Source organism: Oryzias latipes, chromosome 3 (genome assembly GCF_002234675.1).
Source record: "Oryzias latipes chromosome 3, ASM223467v1".
Taxonomy (NCBI): Eukaryota; Metazoa; Chordata; class Actinopteri; order Beloniformes; family Adrianichthyidae; genus Oryzias; species Oryzias latipes.
The window spans coordinates 26,992,977-27,013,141 of NC_019861.2; the positions used below are offsets into that span (position 1 = coordinate 26,992,977).

The 20,165-nt window shown below is 37.3% G+C and overlaps 2 protein-coding genes across 10 annotated transcripts in view; both read left to right on the forward strand.

Moving 5' to 3' along the window:
* The window catches only part of LOC101155504 (RNA polymerase II elongation factor ELL2), a 33,409-nt gene extending 21,973 nt beyond the window's left edge, over positions 1-11,436 (forward strand). The window contains exons 5-12 of the mRNA XM_011492900.3: positions 3,175-3,419; positions 4,822-4,946; positions 5,116-5,218; positions 5,447-5,933; positions 7,352-7,403; positions 7,668-7,839; positions 7,943-7,987; positions 8,861-11,436. Coding sequence (XP_011491202.1) covers positions 3,175-3,419; positions 4,822-4,946; positions 5,116-5,218; positions 5,447-5,933; positions 7,352-7,403; positions 7,668-7,839; positions 7,943-7,987; positions 8,861-8,971 — 1,340 coding nt within the window. The 3' untranslated portion in view covers positions 8,972-11,436. The remainder of the gene's footprint in view (positions 1-3,174; positions 3,420-4,821; positions 4,947-5,115; positions 5,219-5,446; positions 5,934-7,351; positions 7,404-7,667; positions 7,840-7,942; positions 7,988-8,860) is intronic.
* Positions 11,437-11,615: 179 nt separating this feature from the next.
* Positions 11,616-19,985, forward strand: wdr93 (WD repeat domain 93). 9 transcript variants are annotated; one of them, XM_023953594.1, is made up of 16 exons: positions 11,616-11,902; positions 14,972-15,070; positions 15,202-15,403; positions 15,534-15,598; positions 15,677-15,755; positions 15,830-15,915; positions 16,098-16,182; positions 16,376-16,499; positions 16,617-16,699; positions 16,849-16,935; positions 17,023-17,157; positions 18,119-18,323; positions 18,448-18,508; positions 18,626-18,782; positions 18,909-19,095; positions 19,197-19,985. In XM_023953594.1, exons 2-16 carry the CDS (start codon positions 15,005-15,007, stop codon positions 19,315-19,317), a joined length of 1,743 nt encoding a protein of 580 aa, XP_023809362.1. In that variant the 5' UTR covers positions 11,616-11,902; positions 14,972-15,004; the 3' UTR covers positions 19,318-19,985. The 9 variants fall into 9 exon arrangements, 8 of the variants coding, with proteins under 8 accessions (XP_023809362.1, XP_023809360.1, XP_023809361.1 ...); XM_023953592.1 differs by having other exon boundaries at positions 11,616-11,882; XM_023953593.1 differs by having other exon boundaries at positions 11,616-11,882; positions 14,980-15,070.
* The last annotated feature ends 180 nt before the right edge of the window (positions 19,986-20,165 follow it).

Consider the following 20,165-nt stretch of genomic DNA (forward strand, 5'->3'; position numbering starts at 1 on the left):
TTGACAGAAAAGGTTTCTTGATGGATACACAATCTTTGTGCAGTAGCAGTTTTTGGTATGGGCAGTAAGGGCGGTTGCCCTGGGCAATTCAATTTAAAGGGGAACGGCCTGAAACCGGCAAATTGACGCCCCCTGCAGCTGCACGCGCTCCTGTCTAGCACAGTCAACAGGAGCATGTGCAACTACGCGCGACGTGTTCCTGTCAGCTGAGAGGGCACCGGAAAGGCGTGTTAAAAAAAAAAAAAAGGCTAGGGGTGGAAGGTATCAGTGTATTAGTTCAACTCTCCCAGGTAAGGGGGGACAGAATCTACATTATAAAATATTTAATTTATAACCTACGTTTTAAAACAGGTTTATAAAATTCTGCAGGGTTTTTTTGTTACATTTTGTGAGAAATGGCCAAAAACAGATGTGGAACACAAAACGATGAGGTCACCAAGGTGAAAAGTGGTTTAGTTGACAACTGTGGTGGGGAAATTTATAGTCAAGCTCCAAAATGCCAAAGAGATGGACACAAAAAGGTCAAAGTGATCTTGTGCCCCATTTAGGAAAAAAAAAAGAGAGAAGCGAGATAAAGAAAAAGTTTTGTTCTCATAGCGAGGGATGCAAGTTTTCTAGTGCTACCTGCCACAATGACGTCAATGACTAAAACTTTTTTTTTTGTGGTCAATGACTGAGTCTGAAGTAGGTCTAAATGTTGCAACTGAAATTAAAGTTTGTATTTTACAATTTTATTTTCTTCTAAGTCTTTTGCTCTTCTTGTAACATTAGTGGTAACCTTCCCTTACCACATCATGACTCATGTGTCTGCTGTAACACTAAGGTTTTATTTTATAATTGGTTCTTAAATGTTAAATGAGCTGTGATGGCTATACAACATGCTGCTGCTGCCATAGGATGCTAATGGAGCAAATAACTTCAGATTAGTCATAATAAATAATTAAATAATTTGATAATCATTTGTGGCAGCCTAAACGTTTTCAAACTTTTCTTTACTGGGAATTTTAAGTTAAAGTCGGTTGATTTTTGAGCCTGCATGCATGAAGTGTATTTTCTTTTATTTCTTTCCATCACATTGGGCTCTATATTTAGTCATTGGAATTTTCATTCATTTGTAGCGTTAAAGATTAATATTTACCATTTACTACAACTTTGTGGTGATAAAATCTTATTTGACCAGTCATAACTAGAAATGTGCCAATCATAGGATTGAAAACAGCAACCATGAGCGGATTTTTCTTCTCTGAAGTAGTGATCTATATATCATATATCTTATTCTGTTAGATGTCTTTTGTTTCAGGTTAACATGAAAAAACAAAAGTTAGATAAACTTTGGCCTCTGCTCATTAGCTATATGCCCCATCTTGGTCATCCCAGGTAAAATTGTTCTACACTCGACACCTCCTGAAGAGAAAGTCATGTTTATGACTTAAAAAATGTCAATTTTTCTATTAATATAAAAAATAGCTTTCAGTGAACAACCTTTATTCTTGATTAAACGAATAAAGGTTTTCATTATTTAAATATTTAATTAATGATGTCAGATGTGGCTTCTTATTGGTATAAAGACATTGTTTTAGCCACCTTTCACGTGTAAGAAAGTGTGCCACTTAAACCTAAATGGTTAAAAATATATGTTATGTAGCTGTCCCAGTTGTGGCTGGCTTCAATTGGGGCAGCAAGCTTTAAAAAGTAGGGATCAGCTGGTTGTTGCACTGCAATTTGATTTGGCTTTGCTATTCCATGTGCAGTAATAAGAACTTTTTTTGGGGGGGGGGTTATGCCAAACGTTTGTCACATGTGCAAAGAAAGATAAAATGGCACAAGCCATAGATAGATAGATAGATAGATAGATAGATAGATTTATTTGCTTCCTTTCAGGGTTTTGATCTGTTGTGAAAGTGTTCCCAGAGCTCTTTTAAATATGATTATTCTGTTTTTCCCAAATCAAAAAAGCGTCATTTTCTAGGACATAGTTTCTGCAGAGCTCTAGTAGTTCATCAGAAATTATGGGTGGGATTTTTTGCACAAAGTAGGTCTGCCCTCATTTCCTATCATCTGTCTGTTAACACTCTCCCGCTAACTAACAGTCCCTCACAACCCCAACATTATCGGTGCAACTTAATGACAAAAAATATTGGCGATGTCCAGCCTTACAGTTTTAAGCCAGATGCTAGCTCAGATGAAAGAAAGAAAAAAAAAAAAAAGACGTACGTGAATCTATTGGTCTGCAGGTGGATGCATCAGAATGGAGCGGAGGGTTTGCCGATTTGTAGTTTGTGCATAGCAACTGCAAGCTTTTTCAAGCTTCAGCATTGTTTGTCTGCTCCTGATTCACCACAATTTGAATAAAGAAATATACAGAAGCACAGTTTTAATCTTAATTTTCTTTGTACATGTCTTCCTTCATAAGAAAAACAAATTGTCCTTTCAGAAAGTATGCATCCTGCATGCACAATTTTCATCCTTGGTTCACATTTCTGTTCCTGTTCAAACCTTGGAAGTTATTTCAGGTCAACTGTTGCACAACTTTTGGTTAAAAAAAAAAACTTTGTTTAGCCTTCATTAAGTCCCAGGAATGCTATTTCTTTTCTTCAATTCCACACAGACTTTACAAGTCAAGATCATCATCTATAACATTATATTCTCACAGTAATGTATAGCTGTTTATATTTACAGCGACCATTACTCTGTAATGGTAAATTACAGCTGTTTATTGACTGCCAGTCATGCTTTATTTTTGTTTTGTTTGTTGTTTTTTTTTGTATGAAGAGAGGAAAATAGACTAACAGAAATCTTTCAAACTGCTATTGTGTGCTTTATTAGTGTTTTATGTCTGAGTAGGACACACTTTACAGTGTTGAACAGATTCCCCCCACTCTGACCTTCAAAGCTTAGATTAACCGGTAATGGGATTATGTACAAAGAGATGGCTTTCACTGTTCTAACATGCCCCATCTGGCTGCAGCACAAGATATGATCACTCGCTCATTTTCATATTTCAGGACAAATAGGCTAACATCCTTCTGCTTCATGCAATTTGAGTTAAGGTTTTTAACCTGCTTTGAATTTAGGGAATTTTACAAAAAGTTTATTCATTTTAATGCTTTTTTGTTCAAATGTTCTTGCAATTGAGTGTCTCATTGGCTGAATAAATCCCAAATGTACGTTCAGGTAAATGCATCAAGTACCAAAAGAGGCCAACTCCTCTGCCCGTCTCTGACGGTAACCTCCACAAGCAGCCAGCCAACAACCGGAGGAATGGCGGTGCAAACCCTCTGTCCCAGAAGCCCCTGAAGGACCGCATCATCCACTTGCTGGCCCTCAAGCCATACAGGAAACCTGAGCTGCTCCTTTGGCTGGAACGAGAGCGAAGTGCACCCAAGGACAAGGCCGAGCTGGGAGCCGTCCTGGAGGAGGTAATGAAAAAGGCCTCGTGCGTACACACATGCCCACCTGTTGCATTAGTGGTTTGCAGGAAGAGGTTTTCTCCATTTATCCTGTAAACACTCGAATGTCAACAAAACAAACATGGTTGGCGCTGCCCTTGTGTTTTGTTTAAACATTCAACTTGTGTCCGTGCAGGTCCCACACGACTCGCTCACCTCTTTACTCTGACAGCTTCCCGTTGGAGCTTTTCCGGTTACTCATCTGGAGATTCTTGTTTTCATTTTGATGGATTTGAGAACCAAATGTTTCTTCAAGCAAAATGATGTGAATTTTATAAACATTTTGATCATTTTTAGAAAAGTTAATTTAGTCTTTTCTGCACACGCTTCTAACAAATTTTATCATAAGAAAGCAGCAGCAACAGCAGGAGTATTTCCCTGTTCCCCATCTTCCACTTCATGTCTGCATGTTTGCGCTTTTTGTGTCGGTGCGTGCGAGTAATTGGGTCACCGCTGCCGTAATTGTCTGCTGAGAGATCGTGTTTGCTGCTGGGTGGACCGCTCTGTCAGGAGGCCCCCTCAGTGATAGATTTCCTCTAAGAAAGACAGTCAGATGAGAGGCTGAGATTTCAGCAACAAAGAAAGTCTGAGGTGATCACATAATCATTGAAAAGATGTGTTCAAAGGCGCTACTTTGAACACATTTCACTCATCAGGTTAGGAATATTGTCATCTTTATCAGCGCAAAAGGGCACAAAAAAATGATTATATTCAAAAATACACCAATGGGATAAATTTATCAAAATTAATTAAAAATGCAACATTTGAAATCTATAAAAAGCAAAAAACCTTTACGTTTTTTTTCTATAATATTCATTTTTATAAGTTTATCAGGGTTATTTTATTTTCTTACTAAAAAAGTAGCTGTTTTTTAAACCAGGGAAAACTGTGTAACCGTGCAAATGAAAAAACGTGGAATTGAACAAAATAAATGTGTGTATTTAGATAAGAAAGGGAAAATATGCCACAACAAATTGTACTTCCTTGAGTTTTTAGAAGTGATTCACTGAAAAGAATAGTTGACAGTGTGCATGTTCATGATTTAAAATGCTTTCTGCATTCAATATAAGAAGAGAGTAAAGCATCTGCATACATTTCAATGTTTCTTGCATCTTTCTAAAGTCAAAAAGATTAAACAGTTGTCTTGCTTGATATTTTAGGGATTTTAGTTGTTGGTTTTTTTACTACATTTAAAATCCTTTAATTTTTCTTAATAATTTTTTTTAGAACTTAACTATTTAACATTCAAAAAATATATATTTTTAAGTAAATTAAAAAAATGATCCTTTCCTTCTGAGAGATATTTTGTTGCTTGTCTAACCAACAAATGGACCTGGGAAGTTTTTTAAAACGCGTTTGCTGCTGTGTTCAGGTGGCTAAGGTGAGTCTCAAAGACAGCAGCTACCTGCTGAGGGATGACTTCTACAAATATGTTCAGAGGGATTGGCCTTGCTACAGTGAGGAGGAGAAGCAGCTGATCAGCAGGTTGCTGGCCAGGTAAGGATGAGCATTTCAAATTGTTCAACTGGTTCTAATCTGCATTTTCCATTCAGAAAATCTGTACCCCTTTTCTATTGTGGTTCTTTTATATGAAAACAACTTAAAATTATTTTCAGTTAGATGTTTTTAATTGTTTTGCATGTTACTCTCATTTTTTGTTAAACAGAAAGGTACAGCCACATGTCCATAACCAAACCAGAAACCTCCAAACAAACTCTTTAACACCGAAGACCTCAGAGGACCAAAATGTGGCTCAAAATTCTGCTGTGGTAAAAGTTTTTGTCTGGTTTTACTTTTAAATAAATGAACAGGAAAGCTGATTTATTCTGTTTAGCTAATACATTTAATGCACATTTCAGTGAAAGTGTAAAAGTTTTCTCTGAACACAGCTGCCTTCTAGTGGCGGATTTGTCTGAAGTAGGTTTTAATAGTATTTAGTTTAAAATATTGGCCTGAAAAATGTTTTTAGAGTGTATCTCTGATCCTTCTGTTTGCAGAAACGCCTCATGGCTTCTGACTCACTGGAAAAAATGGAAGTTAAGAGGCAAAAACTCACAGATCCAAAACACCAGTCCCCATTAAATGGAGCTCTAAACAGGAAAGGAGTGCACAATAATGCAAGTCTGACCCCCAACCCCAGTTGCCACTCAAGGACTGAGACTCAAAGGACAAGTAACCATAGAGATAACCAAAATGGCCCACTGCAGAGCTATGACGGCTTTCCTTTGGAGCACAAACTGTTCAGTCCTTGTAACGAACCTGTTTCAGAAAGCAGAGGCCAGGAGCCCAAAATGAACCGGCTCCAGGTACCCCAGCTGGACTTGGACTTCGTTCAGCAGCAGCTCAGCAGCAGCAGCAGCCAGCACAAAAAGAAGAAATCTAAAAAGCACAAAGACAAGCAGCGGGAGAAGTTCAAGGAAGATAAAGGAACAGAAAAACTAAAGATGAGCCCTACTTTGAAGCCGAATCCAGACAAACTTCAGAGTAAGGGAACGTTTTTATTCAGTTTTTTCATCTGACTGATGCATGTCTCATATTTTCCTACTAAGTTAAGGAATTTATTTATATCTCCTCCTTTTTCCCCTTTCTGTGGTCTTTATTACTGTCTTATAAGTTATTCACTGCTGTGGCCAAATGTCCCACAGTCTGTTTTGTCATATTGTGTCAAAGCCAGGGGTCTGCAACCTGAGGCTCCAGAGCCAAATGTGACTCCTACATTTACCCCTACATTCTACAAATAGTAAAGGAATCTAACTCGAGCTTTATTCAACTTATTCACTAATAGTTGAAGGACAGTACAGATCACAATTGGAACTAAAACATATAAACAGATTTTTGAGCTCCATGTACCACAGAGAATCAGTTAGAGGTCAGTAAACACAACCAGAATTAAGACACACCAGATTTACTTTTTTATTTATTAATTTTTTACAAATTTAAGGATATTAAGTTCATCTTGCGGTTAAAAAAATATGGTAACGATCACTTCATTACCTCTGATTTAAATTTTGTCAGATTTATGAATTTTTGGCTGAGATGCACCACAAACAGTCATTTTGTTTTTAAATCACTGCTGACATTAAACTACCTACTACTGGCTCATTTTCAGCATTGAAATGATCGTTTGTGACCAGGATGTCTTTTATTTTGAAAGAACATCATGGGAACCTCTGTCAAAAATTATGGACCATTTCATATTTTGAAAAAGGCTTTTCTCTCTTTATGTTTTATTTACGTCAAAAAGCAACATATCATTTATATTTATCATAATAGTAACAATAGCATTAATACAAATCAGTGTCTTGAGTTTTTTAAAGGGTGAAGTTAGACTTTCTGGCTCCTACTGGGTTGTAGCCAGAAGGAAATTGACCCAAGCGGCTCTTTAGTTGTTGAAGGTTGCAGCCCCGGTTGCAGTTGTTCTCCTCCTGCCGCTGCATGTAAAAGTCGCAGTTTAAGCACACACGCTTTAAATGGATGAGTGGTGAGGTGGCTTTCAGTGACTGAGCTCAGGGCATCTGAAGGCCCACTGGTGCATTTGTATAACTTTATCTCATAAGCATGGCTGTGTTTGTCTCCTTTAAGCTTAACCTGTTGAGTCCACTCGGTCTCATGTGGCCGACTTTCTCAACAACAGCTCAAGCGGTGCAGTGAGTCCTTAAGCTGAGAGGTCCCCTGACGCCCACAAGCTTTTAGCCAACCTGCACACAGGATCCCTCACACACACAAACACTCACACTGTGGTTTTTATCAAAACAAATTACACAGAGATTAATCTATCACGTTATACCCACTCTATCACCGTCAGATGGTATCTACCATTGTCAAAGCAATTCACTCTTGGTTCTAAAGTTTTTATTGTTGTTTTTAATTTTATTTTTATTTTTTATTTTTTTTTGCTCCAGATCCTGACGGTACAAACGCTGTGGACTCTGAAGAAAAGCCAGATTATGTGCTGTGAGTGGAATCATGATTTAGAGAAGCCAATTCATGTTTGTCATTCAGGAAAGCTCTTGGAATCTTACTTAATTGTTGATTTAAGGCAAAGAAAACAAAAAATAGTGACAATTTTGTGACTAGAACTAAATCATCATGGCATAAAGTTTTTTGGCTCTGTGCTGCCACCTAGTGTCAAAAAGGGGAAAAATTAAATCATTACAAAAGGAGTGGTGTACATCTTCATAGATAAATAACAAACAGTTTTTTGTTGGTGTCTTGTAGAAAATACGCTCCCATAGCAAGTTTGGAGCAGCGTCAGAAGTACGAGGAGGATTTCTGTGCAGAGTACGACGAGTACAAAGATCTTCATTCCCGTATCGCCACCATAACTCGCATGTTTGTTCATCTCAGTTCCAAGATCAAAAGTTTGTCGCCTGGGACGCAAGAATATAAGGTGCTTTTCTACAACTTAACCCACATAATAATGGACAGATGCGTTGTGTTTGTGCGTTCATATTTAATTTTACAGCACGTGCGTTTACTCTTTTTTTTTTTAGATAATGGAAGACCAAATACTAGAAAAATACAACAAGTACAGAAAGGTAACATTTGAAGATCAAGTGTGTTACATGTTAATGATTACTGCCTCTTTTAGCTGTAATTATTTTAGACAAAGTTTGCCAAAATTTGCACAAGAGAAATGTATTTATTAAGAACATTTTGCCTTTAGAGACCCACTCTGATGAAAATGGTGTTTGTGTTGTTTTCAACATGTTCTTGTGGCATTTTTCTGATGGTGGACATCTATAAAGAAAAATAAAATTACATTTCTGATTATTTCTTTATTCAAATCGTTGATGAAAAAACTTCTAGGTGTGATGTACAAACTACTATCTGCAAGCCACTAGCTTCCTGCTTCTCTCCATTCTGATGCATCCATTTGCAGACAAATAGATCCATGTGCATCTTTGTTTTCTTCGTCTGAGCTGGCCTCTGGCTCAAAACTTCACGGCTGTATAGCTCCAATACTGCTCACCATTTTTGTTGCACCAGTAATGTTTTAGGTTGGGTTTGTGAGCTTACAGCTAGCGGGAGAGAGTATAAACAGATGGATGATGGGAAGTGTGGTAGGGCTTACTCTATGCCCTCCAGTAACTTGTAGGTGAATTTCTAATGTACTACCGCTGCTCTGAAGAAACTATGTCCTAGAAAACAAACCAGGTTTTTGATTTGGGATAAAAACTGCATCATCCTAATTAGGTCTGCTGGGAACGCTGTGAAAATAGCTCGAAATAGAATCAGAGTGGGACTTTACACAGCTTAATGTTGAGACAAGTCAATACTGTGCGATTTTTTGATGATCTTTCTTTAACTTGTATTTTTTTTTAATCTTAGTACTTTTACCAGACATTCCAAATTGACACAGTACAGCTACAAACGGTCCTTCAATGACACACCGTCTCCTCTTTTTACAGAAGTTTCCAGGCTACAGGGAAGAAAAGAAGCGCTGCGAGTACCTTCACGAAAAACTGTCCTACATCAAACAGCTCATCATAGATTATGACCTTTCTAAAGCTTCTTTGTAGCATTCGGTTGAGTGTTGATGCATCTCGAGCAAGAATCACAGGCTGAGAGGACAGTAACTGCTGTGAGCACAAATTTTTTAATATTTTTTTTTCTTTTTTTTTATCAGAGACTCAAAAGGCTCTGGTTATATTTGTGAACAGGAAAAAAAAGGGCTGAAAAAGTGAGCACTCAGAAAAAGCTGTTTTGTTGGGGTTCACAGATTAGCTCATCCACATTTTTGACACCTGGTAGATCTTTGCTCGCTTTAACTGCTTTCATACTTAAAGATTTCAGTGAGTGACGTGGTTTTCGTTTGAAATACTTCAAACTCAAGAAGTTTAAACATCCCTTTGTTGCATATCTTCTTAGAGGTTTATCATATTACACAGAACAAGCTTGTCTCCTGAAGGTTTCTGAAGTAATTTGAGTTTAAAACGGATTGATATTTTTAAATGACATTTTTATTTTGAAATGGAAATTAGAGACACTCATTGACAGATTTGACCGATTTTAGCGACAAGGAAATAATAGGACATTTTATTTGGGAATATTTGCAGTGGAGTCTAAACTGTTAAATCAAATGGGAACTGTAATGACCCTTCCACTATCTTAGAGGTTTGTTTAATAAAAAAATGCATGCATGAAAGTACATGTAAGTATTTTTCTAAACATGTTTCCTGTCTATTTGTAAAACAACCAAAATTGTGCAAAATGTAACTTTTAAATACAGATGTACTTATTTTTGATGCTCTTTTCTCTCCTGTGACATTTCCACTTGTGTTTGTATTCTTTGCAGCAAAGCAAAGAGAACCAGAGTTAGTTAGGTTTCAAACTGTTCCTCTTGTACGTCCTGCAGAGGGATTTATTACAGTATCAGGCACTACTCTGGTATTTTAGGTGGTGCATTGTTTTGTTGCTCTATTTGTGTGGTTGACTTCCAAATCAACCTGATTTATTTAACCTTGGTTTTCCAAATTATTAGTGCCCATTCCAATTGTATTTTTTTCTTTGTTTTTATTGAATGTTGTCAGAAAGAAGCCTTAAAACCCGCTTTTAAAGGTGACAGTCATCAGACTGCAGACATCTGCACATTATCCTGCCTTATTTCACTGCTAACAGTTTCTTTTTAAACTCTTTCAGTGGACACCACAGGTGGCTTTCAAAGTTTTAAAATGCAGTTCTATCATAGTTTTTTTTCTTTTTTCACCACCTGGAGGCAACAGACTCATCAGTCGTACTTAGGAAACCACTGGTACTTTTTGAGTAGGGGTGCAACGGATCACAGATCACCCATGATCCGTACGGATCGGGCTCACAGATCACCCATGATCCGTACGGATCAGGATCACAGATTACCTGTGATCCCGTACGGATCACACATGTACCGCAGACCCCCCCCCTCCTCATGCGCACCTTGTATGCGTATCATTAAAATCAATTGTCCGTACACACCGAACGCATTTCCTGCGGCAAATTCATGTACGCTGTCTTTGTACTAGCATGTGTCAAAGTTGCTGCTTGATGTTTGTCCAGAAGTGTGTTAACTTGCAGCTTCCTGTGTGTGTGTACGGAAGCTCCTCCCCCCTTCCTCCCCCCTGATTCTCTTACTTTGTTTTTTTGTTAATTTATTTTTTTAAGATGCAATGTCTCAAAGCGCGTTTGGGCATCTTTTTATATGAATAAATATCTTGAGTTCAAAGATCTAATTAATATTTTGTTTTTGTAAATAGGCCTCATTGAGCTAATATTTTGAATTTATAATGCATTTGTGTCTCTGTGTATATGTCTAGAAGTACTTTATATATATATATGCTCTATTAAATCAATGCTTTGAAGCTTTACAAAAACAATATTAATAGATGATTTGCATGCTGTTTTTTTTTTTTTAACTTATCCCCAAAATGACACGATCAGAACCGTGAGTTTTGTGATCCGTTACACCCCTTTTTAAGGGATCAAGGGGGATAAAAAAAAAAAAGGTTTTCGGTATTTCTCATACCGCTGATGTTTTTGCTGCTGCTATTGTTCCTGTTGGCCTCCTATGAATGTGACACTTTTTTCTGGGTGCTTTCTGCATCTTTTCATGTTTTCTGTATTCTCTGATTTACTGAATAGGAGGGTAAAGATTAAAAAAAAAAACAACAAGTCAAATTGTAAGGACCTAAGTTGTTTTTGGTTGAATTAAATGTAGACCACTTTTATGTCTCTCAAAAGTATTACATTCCCTGAAGACGGATGATTTTTTTTTATTTATCTCTTCAAGTTCTTTAACTAGCTTTTAAAGGTGTTTGGGTTTTATTTAATATTTATTTTCCTCTCTATTTGGCTAGTGTTAAACATTTACAAGGCACCACTTCACACTATGCTAAACGCAATGAAGGAGACAGTGCATACGGAAATAAGCTGCAATTTAAAAATGTGCATTTTTCTCTTGTGATGTTGTGAAAAGCATATTAAAATGACATTAAAAACAAATTTGCTCTGAGTTGTTTTAACTGTCTTTTTATGATTATAGCTTCCTGTGTGTAAGGACTATTTATGTTAACAGTTTTTCCGCATACATCAGTGAAAAAAACAGATTTTTTTTATTGTTTCCATTACTAAGGCTGAAATAACGTAGCGCCGGCGGGGTGGCGTCACCACGTTTCCTCTGCGTGCCAACGCTGTTGTCATGACGATTGCTACGACTCTTCGGTTCGTCTTTCGTCTCGCAGACAATGGAAGAATACATCAACCCTTTGATACTTAGTAATGATAACAAGGTGTCACGGTGAACACGATGTTCTAAAAAGTTTTTTTTTTATTTAAATTAATTTGCTTATCCTTAACTTTTAATGGTCAACGAAACTTTTCAGTGAAGGGAAACTGTGTGAGTGAGTTCACAGTTGAGATATTTAATAAAACACTTCAACTCAAGGATTGCACCTTTTGGTAAGTTTTTTTGATTTTAGGTAAGTATATTTTTTGTTGTCGTGTTTTGTGGGTTCCTCCTGTCACAGTTAAGAAATGATCCACAGGGGGGTATTCCAGGAAGCGGGTTATGCCAGTTACCATGGTAAGTTTGAGGCTACCTCAGGTTTCGGTTTCAACAATGGAGGTTTGTTTCAGGGTATGTCAAGTTGCCATAGCAACTCGTGCTCTGAACATAACCTGGTCTGGAGCAGGGGGGTATTCCAGAAAGCAGGTTATGCTAGCTCCCACGATAAGTTTGAGGCTAAGGAAGTTGATAACCTCAGCTTTTGGTTCCAGAAATGGAGGTATGTCTCAGGGTAGGTCAAGTTACCATGGCAACTCATGCTCTGAACATAACCTGGTTCGGAGCAGGTTTAGTTGAAGATTAGTTTGTTTACGGAGAGGTGAAGCAGCATGGCGTGTCCATTTGAAGATGATTTAGTGGATGAAAAAGCTCAGATAATACTTTTTCCACCATGAGAGGATGATGAGACCACGTATGGATGTTGTATAGATAAACTTTTTTACTTTGATCTAACTTAATTATTTGCTTCAGTTAAGATAAATCATTTTTTTGTTAGGTCACCTTAAAAATAACACGTGGTTTTCAGACAATTATTTTCTTTTCGTTCAAATTAATTCAATTAAGTAGGCGTAACTTTGATGCTGCCGTTAGATTGGCACCGCAAGGGATTCTGGGATATCATTCCCTTTGCCTGTCTGGACGGATTTGGGTTTAAGTGTGGGTTTTTTACAAAATGTGTTTAGTTGTATAGCTGTTTTACTGTGTTTCACCGTGTTTTGCCGAGCTATTTTGTCCTGCTATGCTTACGTCTCTGCACCATGAGTGAGAGTAAAGTAGAGGATGATGAGTTTATATAGCACCTCTACCACCCAAACCTGATATGACAGTGATGGAACATTCTGTAATGAACTTTTGCACTCCGTGCATTTTTTCCGTTCTTTTTATTGTTATAAAAATGAGCATATCTGCCGGCTCAAACTTAGACATATGAAAGTTCAAGAAATATAAGTAATTAAGATGGAAAAAATATTAATGAAGTAATGTGACATTTAGTTAGATAAATATGTAAATTTCAGTTGTATAAACAATTATTGAGTTTGAATAAATTTAACTAAATTATCTTTCAGCCGTGTTACTTTTTTGATGGACTTATAATTTCTATCCGCCGTCATTAAAATATCGGACTCCATCTCACTTCCGTCTCAAGTGTCGCCTTTTTTTTTTTTTTTCTCCACGCGTTTCCATGGTGACTCGAGAAATCGGCGATCTATTGACAATGTCTTTATGTACCGTGCGTTAACCCAGGGTTACCAAGTCGAGCGTAATTACGCCAACTCATATCCGGTCTTTTGGAACCGACATACCCAGAGTAAGCAAGTTCAGGCGGATTTCAGCCAGAGTCCAGGCTTAAAGTCAGGCTAGTTTAAACATGCTTCCTGGAATACCCCCCAGGTTTAGTTGAAGGTTAGTTTGTTTTCAGGGGGGTGAAGCAGCATGGCGTGTCCATTTGAAGATGATTTAGTGGATGAAGAAGCTCAGATAATACTTTTTCCACCATGAGAAGGTGATAAGACCACGAATGGATGTTGGAAAGATAAACTATTTATATTGATCTAACTTAATTATTTGCTTCAGTTAAGATAAAAAATTTTTTTTTAGTTAAGTGAGCCTAAAAATAACACGTAGTTATCAGACAGTTATTTGACTTTCATTCAAATTAATTCAATTAAGTAGGTGTAACTTTAGTGCTGCTGTTAGATTGGCACCGCAAGGAATTGTGGGATATAATTCCCTTTGCCTGTCTGGGCGGATTTGGGCTAAGTTTGGGTTTTTGACCAAATGTGTTTAGTTGTTTAGCTGTTTTACAGTGTATTGTCTAGTTATTTTGTCCCACTATGTTTAATTCTTTCTGCACCATGAGAGAGAGGCAGGGAGAGGATGATGAGTTTATTTAGCACCCTTACTTACATAATTAGCACCCTTACTTACATACATTGAAATGTTATAGACAAAAATTTAGTTACCGAGTTCATGTTGTTGATCTACTTTCTGTCATTCATTTTATTGTTATAAAACTGAGTATATCTGCAGCCACAAACTTAGACATACGACAGTTCAAGAAGTACCATAAGTTGAGGTGGAAAAACATTTAATTGAATTGGAGTAATATGACATTTAGTTAGATAAATATATAAATCTGAGTTGTAAAAAGAAATATTGAATTGGATAGAGACGTAAGAAATTAGGTTGAATAAATTTAACTAAAGTACTTATTGATTGATTTGAGTTAAGTTGAGTTGGATAAGTTGTATAAATATGTGTCACAATGAAAATGAGATGGAAACTGGTGTGTTTACTTTGTACGTTATTTTTCTCAAAGCAGAAACTCTGTTTTTTTTCTTTTTTTTGCTGATGCAGCCGTATTACTTTTTTGATGGGCGTATAATTTTCATAAGACGTCATTAAAATTACAGACTCCGTCTCACGTGTAGCGCTCTCTCTTTTGTTCTCCACGCGTTTTCCATGGTGACTCCGGGAATCGGCGATCCATTGAGAATGTCTTTATGTACTTGCCGTGCACACGCATTTACCCAGGGTTACCAAGTCGAGCGTAACCACGCTAACTCATATCCGGTCTTTTGGAACCGACATACCCAGAGTAAGCAAGTTCAGGCAGATTTCAGCCAGAGTTCAGGGTTAAAGTCAGGGTAGTTTAAACGTGCCTTCTGGAATACCCCCCCCCCCCCCCCCCCCCCCCCAATGTTTTACTTCCCAATTTAAACTGTTTCACCCTGTAAGGCTGCTTTGAATTCTAAAAGAACATCTTACTCTGACAGACATGCAATTAAAAAGATTTTCAACTGAAAGGAAATGCACACACAAGAAGCAGGTTGGAAGTTGAGTTCCAGTGTGTACGCAATCAGCTGGCCCCTGACTGACCCCAATCCCCTGTACACAAAACTGTACAGCCGTGTGGTTCCCTGCCTGACATGGCTTCTATTAACCGTTTTCTAAAAACATATTCAAATGTCCTGAAATGCAGTTTTACAGGTCAGCTGGACAAAAAAGCGGAGAAATGGCAGCAGCTTGCAACCCAGAAGAATGCACAGTACCTACTGTGGAACTGGAAAGTGTCACGCAGGTAGAATGTATGAGGGATTTAGAATTTTTTGTCTTCTTAAGTGAGGATTGTTTTGACAAATACATTCTCAGAGAGCAAATCGTTTTTTTTAATTAGAAATATAATAACTGATATAACTATTTTTTGGACAGTCTCCAGAGAGCACCAACTGCATAGCCTGCACAGAGGACGGCAGGTACCTCTCTCTGGGTCACTGCAGGGGTTTGTCTGTGTGGTGTGCATCATCTTTTGTCCGAGTTGCCGAATGGCTGCAAGATCAGCTTGAAATAACCTTCCTGCAGATGACCAGAATGGCTAAGATGACCTATCTGCTTGGTTCTGTTGATGATATGGGTTGGTGAAGTCTGTGCATTTAAAAATGTTCAATTTTGTGCCAACTAAAACCTCTAATTAAAATGACCCTACAGTAAAACCTGGCTCCTTTCATTTACATCCTGTCGTTCTACTGTCATTCACGTTGTAGGTGTTGCTAGACTCTTCATATTTCACTGTGATGACATTCATCTTCTAAGTGTCATAAATGCCATGGTGTGTATTGTATTGTCACTTTTTTGTTCAAAAGCTGCCTTTTGGTGACTATTTTTTACTAATAGATATCATTGTCAGGAGGATATTAACCATAGAAGTATTTGTTCAACATTTGCTCTATATGGAAGTGGCCATTTTGGAGCAGCATCAATCAGCTGTAAGTGAAATTTGCCTTCATGTATTTGAGTTAAATAAATTACATTTGGCGCATTGAATTATAATTTTTTTAAGGTAATGGTGCCTCTTGGCTCGAGGTCTATCAGTTACCTGTAGCAGTGTGGCTGGCAGAATTAGAGACTGTGTCGGCACGAGAACAGGTGAGAAGCTTTGATTCAGTCTGTCCTCAGCCCTTCAATTCTTTTAATAATGTTTCTGAGTTTTGCTTTAGTTTCAAGACTTTTCTTGGAGACGTCCTTACATTTTCTTTACGGACATATTTACTGAAACACATTCAAATAAATATGTTCAAAACTGACTTGGAATTTTTGTCAACCTCCAGGATCCAAATGTAACTGAAAGTGTTGATGTGAAATGGTCTTCAGTTGAGGTGCTGATTAAAATCACTCCACCCCATCTTCCAGCCGGTACTAGACACATATTTATTGCTCTTTGGTGTCATTTGGATATTAAGCATCTACAAAACTTTAAAACACAAACAATTTCCTTCAAGTTATTACTTACAAGCTGAATGAAAAATTCAAGACATCTACAAGTTTATATAAGGAATCTCATTTTTAAAAGCTGAAAATGCTCCTTGCTGTTCTTGCTGTTTTGCAGGAAATTCACAAGGTGGCGCTCTTGGAGCAGATCTTTTAAAACACTGTTTGGTTGTGGATGAAATACGAAGCAGCAGCTGTCTTGATGCAGATGCAGGAACAACAGACACTTCTAGAAGTCCAAGGTGCAAATACTGTCAGCAATTACTAATTTCAGTTTCAGACTTTTAATTTGCGTTTGAGGTTAAATTTTACAGCAAAACAAACCAAAGTGAAAATGCTTTTCATCCTTTGTCCTTCAGGTTGAATGATATCTCTTTCAGGTGGTGTACTCATCACTTCCTCCTCAGTTGTGATCCATTTTCTGGCCAACCTTTGCAGTCAGGTGGGTACTAAATTGCTATTTTGTTCCAGATGGCTCTTGGGTTATACACTTTTCATCAGATTTGACAATGCAACAAAAACTTACCAATGTCCGCATCAGTGCACATGTTTGGATTTAAAAGGACAAGTCTCATTCACTCTTTTCTGTAGAGCTGCCTGTTGCTGTTGCTGTGTGGTGGAGTGGCAGCCATAATCTCCTTCAGTATTCACTTCAAAAGGTTTCAATTAAAAAAGCAGGCAGGAGACATTTTATTTAACATTTAAAATATTCTTAACACACAATCTTAAAAGGTTTTTGGTTTGAGTCCTTCCTAATGTTTGAAGCAGAGGCAGCTCCCACGCCGGATTCTTTGTGGCCAAACGCAAACAGAATCATCTGCTCGGCTGTGAGCAGACGCACAAGATACATCGCTCTGGGGCTGGATGATGCTTTGGTGTGTGTCTGGGACAGGAGGACCGGTGAGCCAACACTACAGCATACAGGTTCCCATATATATAAAGTATATGTATATAAACATATATCTATAAAATCAACTTCACGTCAACTTCACTGGCTATTGTACATCTTTAAATGTATTAACCTCAGTTACCCAGAAGATCTCAAACAATATCTAATTCCTTTTCAGTCTTCTTATAATTTGCGCTATGCAGATAAATTTTTTGTAGTTGTTCCAAGAATTAAAAAAGAAATCGGAAAATATTTATTTTATTACAAAGCACCCTCTGACTGGAACAATCTTCCTCCATTCATTCGCTCTTGAACCTCAATCTTAGCATTTAAGGTATTTGAGATGGCACATATATATACACATTATAATTGCAAAATAATTACGTTATATATATATTACATAACATTATATATATATATATATATATATATATATATATATATATATATATATATATATATATATATATATATATATATATATATATATATAGTTTATTTATTTATTTATTTATTTTTACATTCAAGTCCCTTTAGGGGCTCTATAGCAAAGTCCAGGTCTGTGCAACCCTAATATACTAAAAACATGACTAAGCCAAAGCCTGGAAAACAAGACATAGTGCATTATTTGGTCACTAAAAAAGGAAAAATAAAACTAATTTGCTGCCAATAAGTTAATTTGTCATTAAAAAACAGGTTACACAATTATTAAGTTGTTAAAATAGTTAAAACTAGAAAAAATAATAATCAATATGAAGAAAACACTTCATGACTACACTATTGTGAATTTACAATAAATATTCACCGCTGCATAATTCCAAAAATCTAGTAGAAGAATTGTTTTAATATTCTGACATCAATATTACGAAAAGAGACTCAAGCCAGTCACTCAGACTGATAGTTTCAGGGATTTGGTTAAGAGGTAAACAGGTTTTTCTTCTCAGATATACAGTTTTCTTTTCCTGTCCTCAGGTGCACCACTCTCCATCATCTCTCTGCCAAAATACAGCTCCCTCCTCAGGATGGAGTATTTAGATTGTTGGCCTGAGCTGCTTCATCCCTCTCAGACTCCAGCTGCAGAAGTGGTCCATCTTTTGGTGATGAGTAAAGGTGGAGAACTCTACATGATCAGAGCAGAACGAGGAACCCATACCTGCACCACACAACTGAGTGAAAGGTTACTACACAAGTTTAATGTTTCTATTTATATATTTTTCCTGTTTTTAAATCCAGGCAAAGAGATTTGCCACTGTTCAGTCCATCTGAGTTACATGACTTTAAATTTCTTTTGTTGGTTTTAGACCAAATGATAGCAGAGATCTACCATCAGTTACCATCTCAATGCCGTTCCTGCCAGGCATAGTAGGACTCTGATTGATGCGTTAAAACATTATTTGCTTTTATAAACTCTATAATCTAAGATATAAAACTTTATAATGAAGGATAAAAAGCAATTTTTTTATCGTCCTTTCTGAACAGTTGCTCATAATACAAAGAAATGGAAAAATGTTCCTTCAAGATGTCATCAACAAAACCGCGGTGTGCTTCTTGACTCCTCCCACTCCTTATCAGTTTTCTTCTGCCTGCAATCCTGTGTTTGTTCTGGATCCCCAACTCCAAGCTTTGTTCATACGAGGTAAACCCAGACACCACTGGACTGTTTCATCTGTTTTGTGAGAAAACTTCACAGGGTAAGGTTAATTGGTCTTGTCAGGGAAAAAGCGTTTTGTTTAGTAAATGCCACTATTTGTGAGTTACTCAGGTGACCTGGAAAACAACGGCAGCCATTCTTTGAAAGAGGCTATCCAGAGCCGCCTCTTTGTTTTCCGTTTTGGACAGTGCTGCATCATTGAGCAGCGAATAGTTTCACATCCAGCCTCTTCACAAAGACAGAACGCAGAGAGCCATGGAACTCCAGAGGAAGCATGCAGTCTCTACCTGCAGCAAAGGTTTCTATGACCTGATGTGTTAAATTTAAGAGCTTGTGGATTTTTCACTTAAAACTGATCAAATTTAAATGTTAAAGCTGTGTTTTTTCTGTTTTTTTATGACTGCTGTCTCTGGATGAAAGGAATAAGGCTTTGGAACAGACATTTGAGAGGCTGCACAAAACCGCACAGATGATTGAACAAAGACAGCAGAACTACAACAAGCTGAGGAAGAAAAAATGACAGTTCTCCCGTGTTTTGCAGCACTTATTTGCCCATTTTCATCATCAAAAGCTTAATTTGTTGCTGAGGTTTCTTACCGTATATCTTGAATTTCTTTAAAATCCTTTCCTCTTATTTTTTAAGGCACAACCCTGTTTTTCCATTGTGGTTGACCAGCTGTTTGAGCAAAAAGAGCAGAATACACAGAGCTCTTCACACTTTGCATGGTTTTGCAGCGTGAGCACTATGCAAATGATTTTGCTGCAGTATAGATTTGTCAGGAAGGACACGTACCTCAGCAGACCTGTAATAAAAGGCAAGAAAGCACTTTGAGGGATGGAAAAAACCTAATATGTGAATACACCTACTTTTTTAATACTACGTTTATCTTCTTTGCTATAAAGGGTTGAAAGTGTGTGTGTGTGTGTGTGTGTGTGTGTGTGTGTGTGTGTGTGTGTGGAAGTTTTGATGGATAGGCATAGCAAAAAGTTTTCATGTCTGTATGTTGAATCATTTGGGTGTTCTGAGGAAATAGCTGACCCATCTCCTTTTTTCCCTTGTATTTAATTAATGTTCTTGCAGCAAAACTTGACATGAAAGTTGTACCTGTAAATAATTGCATCTATTACTTTAAACAAATTACTTTTTCTTTTTATAATTTAATTAAATAGATGAGAAGCTGGCTAAAATGAATGTACATTTTTATTGGGGTTGGAATGCTTAACTGTTTCCTGTCTTATATTTTCAGATGATTTGAAAGAGGTTTTTGTTGGTCAGAATTGACAAAAACCTGGGGAAAGTTATGTAATTTTCAGCACACTGACACATGTATCCCCTGTATTGACGTGTTATTCCTACCACGACAAAGG

Bases quoted from the DNA above. Each gene is read 5' to 3' on its own strand.
- wdr93 (XM_023953586.1), top strand. From the start codon at position 14,966: ATGCAGTTTTACAGGTCAGCTGGACAAAAAAGCGGAGAAATGGCAGCA. The intron at 16,700-16,848 runs GTGGGTACTAAA...TCTTTTCTGTAG, and splicing joins TGGCCAACCTTTGCAGTCAG to AGCTGCCTGTTGCTGTTGCT. The intron at 17,158-18,118 runs GTGAGCCAACAC...TCCTGTCCTCAG, and splicing joins TGTCTGGGACAGGAGGACCG to GTGCACCACTCTCCATCATC.